The sequence below is a fragment of the Diabrotica undecimpunctata genome, chromosome 6, assembly GCF_040954645.1.
Source record: "Diabrotica undecimpunctata isolate CICGRU chromosome 6, icDiaUnde3, whole genome shotgun sequence".
In the NCBI taxonomy this organism is placed as follows: Eukaryota; Metazoa; Arthropoda; class Insecta; order Coleoptera; family Chrysomelidae; genus Diabrotica; species Diabrotica undecimpunctata.
In genome coordinates, this window is record NC_092808.1 from 23,022,898 (window position 1) to 23,030,927 (window position 8,030).

Sequence of the window (8,030 nt, forward strand, 5' to 3'; positions counted from 1 at the left end):
TCGGACTAGTCCAGATCCCACATGGAACAGCAGCAAAAGCAAAAAAACAAAATGCCGTTTTTAATCTAGCCCAACCTTTCAGTAACACCGTCAAATCTGGAATCACTTTCTTTCCGTCGTCTTTCCGAACACTTGACAACTTGACACACGGAGGTCACCGAATAATACCGAGATTCAAAAATTTCAATTTTATGATCCCAATTCTTCCAAGATAACTCTAGAAAGAACGATCTAAATTAGTTTCTTCACAAAAAAGAGGACGTGTTCCCTTAACTTCAGCACAATTTGCCAGACATTACCCCTATTTAAAAATTACTAATTTTATTTTCGCCACCTTGCTTATAATATATTATAGGCAACCGCTCTTACACGTCCTGAATTATTTAAATTTTGATAAAATAGAGGTGGGACTTTCTACTTTAAATTTGGAACGTAACAATGCAAATGGTTTTTCACCAGTATGAATTCTTAAATGTCTTTTTAAACCCTCGCTCCGTGAAAATTGTTTCGAGCAAATTTCACATGTAAAAGGTTTTTCTCCTGTGTGAACTGTTAAATGACTTTTTAATGTTGAACTTCGTGTAAACTGTTTGGCGCAAATTTCACATGCCAAATCTTTTTTTGTAGAATGTACTACTACTATATGTTGTTTTAAATAAGAACTTCGGGAAAACTGTTTGGGGCATATTTCACATTTAAATGGGAGAGTATGAATTCTTGAATGTCTTTTTAAATGAGAACTCCATGAAAATTGTTTCATGCAAATTTCACATGTAAAAGGTTTTTCTCCACTGTGCACACTTGCATTGTCTTTTAATCTGGAATTTTTTGAAACTTGTTCGTTGCGATTCTTTGTTGTTTTTGACTGTTTAGGAAAAATGTTTGATATAGAAGGTTTTTGTCTAGTATTCACTGTCGTAGCGGCAGTTAAATATTGGTTCAATTGACTACTTCCATCATCTTGGTTTAATATCTTACTTGGATCAGTACCTATATCATCACACAGAAAACCTAAAATCACATTTATCTATTAAATCAGTGTTAGGGAATGAAATCAAAAATGTATGATTGGAAAAGGAAAATATTAACTGACAGTAAAAAGGTATTGAATTATAGTATACTAAAAAAACTTACAAAGAAGTAAAAACTTCTGGTGTATGATGGTATATTATGTTATTAAAAATAATTAAAATTTATCCAAAAGGACTACAATTATTCCAAAACGTTTTCAGTCCAGTCAGACTATCAACAGTGATGGTCCAACGACCGTGGAATCGTTAAGTGCCATCTTATCAAATCTATCAATATATCTATCTATGGCATATGCTGATGACCTAGATCTAATGCTCACACTGACCAAAAATTTAAAGAAGAGCTTACCTCCTTTTTAACTGCCGTAGAAAATATGGACCTCACACATCAAAATAATACAAACTTGAGCCAAAAAGAAACTAACTATTCTCACAAGAGATACAACGCATCTACTATTCAATTATTTTTTAAGTTTATTTTAATAGTAATTTGGCTTATGAGTCACACTTAGAAGTTATTTCTACATATCATCCACAGTACAATAAGGAATAAGTGAGTAGGATTGGTAACTAGAAAAGCATTTTTTGTACTGAATGTTTTGCTACAAAAGTCGAGATCAACATAGAGATGTCTTTGCCGATTATGAAAAGGCCTTCAATACGAAAGAAGTATTAAAAGATAAAGGAGTTGACAGCGGCGACATCAGGATCCTTGAAAAATTATATTGGTGTCAAACAGCAACCATTCATATTAATGGGAAGTAGACAGAAGAGTATAAAATTCTAAATGAAGTTAGGCAGGGTTGTGTGCTGTCCCCACTGTGGTTTAATGTATATTATATTACACACAGTTATATTGAACAATGACTTTATGAACACGGTTGGACGAGAGATGGAACTAAAAATTAATTGTTCTAAAACAAAATACATGGTATTTAGTTGCTTACATTATCAAAATACGCAATTACAAATAGATGGACAACCAATATAAAGATTATCCAATTTTAAATATCTAAATTGTTATATTACCAAACAATTAGATCCAGATAAAAAGACAAAATGTAGAATTGAAATGGCTTGTGCAACTTTTTTAAAAATGAGGTAACTCTTCTATAACGATAACTTGAAACTTCGGAAATGCATGATTAAACGTTACATAATGTGGTCATTTGTCTTATACAGTCTCGAAGCATTAACCTTGAAAATATCTACATTAGATACTTTAGAAATGTAGTTGTATAGATGAACCCTAAAAATAATGTGGACTGATAAGCGGACAAATGAAGCAGTTCTCAACAGAGTAGAAGCTAATTGATAGCGTAAAATAATAATCTTTGACTAATTAGGATGGGTAAAATCAAAGAATGCATGGGAATTAGTAGAAAGCAAATCTGGTGGTTAAAGAATATCAAGATAGAGACAGTCAAGGGTACTTATAAGGCATGATAAGAAGAATGAGACTCAGCTAGTGTAAAGTATGCTTGTATGGGATTAAGCCACAATTGATTGCATTTAAAAGATACATTTTTAATAATATTTGATGTTTCAATTGCCAGAGTGGAAATCAGAATGTCAATAATATTAGTTTAAAATGTAGTTTTCAGTATAATTAATTGTAACCGAATCCCATACAAATATAATATTTAACTTACGATATTCCACAAGAAAAGAGTTTCAGAACCCTTTCAACTAGGGTTGATTCAATTCTAAGAACTATTTGTGCCACTGTCTGTCCCAAGTTGGGATAAAGATAGAAAGTCTAATACAGAAAAAAGCCTAAATCTAGATAAGTGACACTAGCAAATCACATCCATATATAGATGGGGTGAAAACAAGCCTCTAGCAAATTAAATTTGGATCATCTTGGCAAAGATAAGATACCCTCTAGAAGAGACTAGAGACTTCACTTATAGAGATTAACTAAAAGACATAAACAAACCCTTGAAAAAATAATTGTTACTAATATAATTGCTAATATATAATTTTGAAACTGAAATTTGAATCTGGCAAAAGAACACTAAAATTAAGTCCAGAGATATTTTTAATGCAGGATATATAATAAAAAAAAATGAGAAATGAACAAAAACAAATTCTCACCACATTATTCAGGAAACTAAACTAAAGATTAAAGAACAGTTGTGTAGTAAATGAAATAAGTCCACTGTAGCATTTATATCAACATAGTCCACTATGGTGTTTATGTTAATATAGTACATTGAATAATGTGATATTTGTAAATTACCAATAAATGTTGAGGAAGAAGTGAAAGAGATACTCTTGGAAAATATACAGTAAAATGATAAAATTCAAAGACAAGAGGCTATTTAGACTTACTAGCTGATTTTAACCCCTTAACAAACCATTTATTTCTCTAAAAGCTCTCAGAAGAAAAAGATATGTAAAAAAATGGTACCGCTAAAGATGTAACCACTGTATCAGTGAATACTCAAGATCCTGTCGACTGACTGAATTACAAAGGAAGAGGTCATCAAAAGAATGAGGAAGAACCAAGAGGTAATAAATAGCATCAAATCTCGAAGGCTACTCTATTTAAGACACCTTATGTGAAATGGATCTAAATATGCTCTCCTACAAGCCACCCTATAAGGGAACATCCATAAACTATGTCATAAAAAATGTGCACCCTTTAAGCATTTAATGCATTGTTCCGTGTCTGACATGGAGCGGCTTGCTCGTAAATTCAGATCCATGTCTCACATGTTTAACCATAGTACAGTGCCATTCAAAGGTTTTATGACTGTTTCTGACCCATTTATGACGAATTTCCAGAATAAAAAAGTTGATAATTTCATATTTGATCTCATTTAAGTGTGAATTATGTGAGTTTACGAAAATACTGAAATTCGGGCAGCATTGTAGGAATTAACTGTATTATAAGTTACCTAGATTTGACACAACTGGGAAACTTTAAGACATTGGAAACTTCGAAAATGGATAGTCATATAAATATATGTGAATTACATATATTTAAAGCTTGGTCAGTATTAAAGGGAAAAAAGTAAATATTTTTATTAATTACAATGAAGAAATTATGTGTGAGGAACATAAAAAATAAATCAATTTTCGTGATTTATTTACCTGCTTCCTTTGTTTGTTTCTCTTCAAATAAATTAAGTGTATCATACTGTTCTATTTCAGTCTTTATGGAGATTTTATTTAAGTCTAAATAATCAAATGTATTATCTGTACTTTCTCTCTTGGGTTCTTCAATAACCTCAATTTTGAAGGTATCCAAAAGACAATTATCCACCTCATAACCTTTTTCGGCTTTAGACGGATTTTCACTAAATTCTTGTTTTACTTCCATTTGATTTAGCTTGACTAACAGAAATATATTTACCCAATAAATAACTAATTCTATAACGGATGTCTAATTTACCCCAAAACAGAGTACATATACCCAAATCAAGATAAATAATAATATATTATATTATTATTAGGTATAATAAAAATAATAATATTAGGTTATTTATGTTATGACGACGTCTGTCACTGTCGTCATTGTCACCGACCGAACGTTATGTCAAAATTCTTTGGTCAAGGTCAAAGGGGTTGAGTTTACCAAAGGTGCCAAAAGTACAAGCTGCATATAGCCGCAAATTTCAAAAATATTTCGGTTTGGCAGTGTTGGCATGTTTTTAGAATTCATATGTTGAATGCTTCAAATATAAAGAGATAAAGCTTTTAAAAAGTACATTTCGATAACCCTACTATTTTATGAATTCTGTAATTTTTAATTTATATGAAGTAATAACGAGTTTTCCCTTTTATGTGAATGCACCTCTAATAAGTCTTCAATGATAGCTGTTTATGTTTTCATTGCTACTCTTTTATCTCTTCTTACTGGAGGTTCACATTCTGTTTGTTTTTAAACATCTTGAGAGTTTAAGTTTTTACTTGGAATTGCTACAAAATAGTTATGATAATAGTCAACAACAATTACCTCCATCCTTTAATTTCAACTTAGGCCTAGTTCATCCCATTATTCGAGCATACAATTCATCCACAAAATCATCCTTCTTGAAATAATTACTACATACTCTAACAATTTTTATATTTATTTTATCTTTTCTGCAACAGCGCATAATCCATATTTTTTCTAATTTTGTATTTCTGGGAAACGTGAAAAATGCTATTTGTTAATCAGAATCAGCAGATTTCTTGTTTTTATAAAAATTATTTTTACAAGTGACCATACTAAAACCTGTGCCTGGCATTTTAAAATTTCATTAATATTATTATAACGTTAATACACAATAAAATTTTAAAGTTTTAACCTACCTTATAAAAAGCTATTCTTGTGTAAGGTACTCTACAAGAGGTACGATGTACAACTACAATAAATAACTTTTCTTTGATAATTCAAAATAAGTTTTTACATGCAGTGCATTGTCTTGGTGAAAGAGCATTTTTTTGCGTTCAAAACCGGGGCGTTTTTGACGCAACTCGATCGAATCGATCCAATAATGCTGCGTAGTACTCACCATTGATTGTTTTTCCTTTTTCCAAGTAGTCGATGTGTATGATGCCCTTCGCATCCCAGAAAACAGTCGCCATCACTTTGCCGACCGAATGTGCACTCTTTGCCTTCTTCGGCGGCCCTTCACCGCGTTTGCGCCACTGTTTTGACTGTTCTTTGGTTTCCGGTGTGTAATAATGCGCCCAGGTTTCATCAACGGTGATAAATCGGCGAAAAAATCCTTCGGATCGCGCCGTATCATCGCCAAAAGCGTCTTCGAAGTGGTCACACGTTTTTGCATTTGATCGATTGTCAGCAAACGCGGCACCCATCGCGCGGATAGCTTTTCATGTTCAAATGATGGTGAATGATGTTGTGTACGCGTTCGTAGGAAATGTTTAGGACCTCTATTAACTCGCGGAGCTTAATTCGACGATCTGCCATAATCAAGTCATGGACTTTGTTGATCATTTCCGGCGTGGTGACTTCATTTGGCCTCCCGGGACGCTCATCATCAAAAACACTCGTACGACCACGAACAAATTCAGCTTTCCAAAATTTTACTGTTGCTAACGAAGGCGCAAGCTCACCATAAACTTCGTCCAGGTCGGCACATTCGTTTTACCCTTTTTGTGGCGGAACTTAATAACCGGACGATACTCAACTTTTTCCATTACTCCGAAAACACAAAATTTGTTAGCTTTTGACGGCTGTAAAAACCAAACTAATTGTTTTTAAATCTTAAAAGTTGACAGACGTCATGTCATGAATGGCAAATGTCAACACCGAAACCAATTCGGTATCAAGTAGCGCCATCTATCAAAGGCTAGTTTAATATCAATCTATCCTAGTATTATATATATTATTGAAATTATTTTTCATCGATTGCAAAAAGTATGCACTTATTCTGTTACAATGAAAAAAGATTTGGAGAATTGGACCAAATGGACGTCATTAGTGTTAATATGTAAGAAGAAATAAACCCGTCACAGAAACAAACGGATAATGATAATGCTGAACCAATAAAAAAGGCTCGAATTGAAGAGGACAGGCCAGCAGAAAACGGGAATACACTCGTATAGTAAAAAGACTATTTTTCGGTCAAATTGTCTCACATGAAACCACTCACATAAAAACCCATATAATTATCACAGAAAACAAGTGAAATTTCAAACAATGTTTAAATTTGTTTGTCGCCTTATTTGTGTCCACCTAGGGGACAACACGCGTACTAAACTTTGAAAAATCGGCTTTACTTATCGTCCTCCAGTTCTACATCTAGCTTATTAGTATCTACTAAAACTATGTTGATATGTAAACCGTGCGGTATAATAACCATAGATCAGTGTTCTCACCCCTGGAGAGTGTGATTATTGTACCATGGCCATAAAATTATAGTAAATTTGAACCTTCTACCTTTATTTTAATATCAACTCGCATTAACCTTTTTCTTGTTGTTTGAAACGTTCTAAACGTTGCGTTTGGCATTCCTTTCCTCAGGTAGCTTAGCTTACACTGTTTCAATTATATATTATCATAAAAGTGTTGCTATTATATATTCGAATGAAGTTTTTATAAACATCTCAAAATCTCCTAATAGCAGCACTTCAGTTCCCGTGGTAGAGTATACGCATTCAATTGTTTATGTACACAACTAAAATCTTAGTTTTCGATTAAGTCCAATGTGAGAAACTGAGTAATTAGCGATTAATAAAAGGTTGGAATTGAAGTGGAACACTTTTAGCCCATAGGGTAATTTTTGCGACTAATATTGCCAGGAAGTGTGGAAATTGAGCTTTAGTACAGACCAAGCTTTCAAATGGGACGGTAGAACTGGTATTCTTCCACTTTCTAAAGACTTTGAGCCTGTAGAACCAACAATTTTTGAGTTTAGTGCAGTAGCAGTTAAGTAAAAATTTCTCCTTCGTTTGCTTGCCGAAGTATGACAAGGGAAACAAGTTTTTTTTTATTTTTATTGCTGAGAAACATGGTTTGATTAATATTGGGAAAGTCTTTTTCTGTTCTCTTGGACCACGAATAAATATTTGAAAACATGTTTGCTAAACGAAGATACGAGGTAAGTGCGATAAATACCTTTTATTTGTCTGTATATGTATACTGTTTATTGTGTTTGTTTATATAGGTATTTTGGTTTTGAGGTTTCTTTGTTCCTCACAAAAAAAAACAAAGTGGCGCCCTCCTTTTGTGTCCTTTTTTGATGATCTGTTTGTATTGTTTACCCATCTGGTTTAGCTTTAGTAGCTATCATCTCCCTAATTTTTCTTCTGTTTCTGAGCAACTAAGAATAATCCAAAGAACCACACACACATCTCTTCCGATTCTGAGCAATGCGGCCTCGTTCTATTTTTGAATGTACGGTAGGTGGGCTTAAGGAAAAGGAGAAAGAGGGGAGTGAGGGATACACTTTATCTTTTTTTCAGCCTGTAATTGTTTCCGTTTGTTTAGATACAATAAATATGTTCTGTGTGTTTTTCATTTAAGATGACCAAGTTAGTTTT

The 8,030-nt window shown here is 33.0% G+C and overlaps 1 protein-coding gene across 1 annotated transcript; it reads right to left on the reverse strand.

Moving 5' to 3' along the window:
* Positions 1–379: 379 nt before the first annotated feature.
* Positions 380–4,471, reverse strand: LOC140444256 (uncharacterized). The gene is made up of 2 exons (XM_072536001.1): positions 4,131–4,471; positions 380–1,011 (listed from the first exon to the last, which is right to left on the reverse strand). The coding sequence occupies exons 1-2, from the start codon at positions 4,357–4,359 to the stop codon at positions 380–382; spliced, it is 861 nt and encodes a 286-aa protein (XP_072392102.1). The 5' UTR covers positions 4,360–4,471.
* Between the last annotated feature and the right edge of the window lie 3,559 nt (positions 4,472–8,030).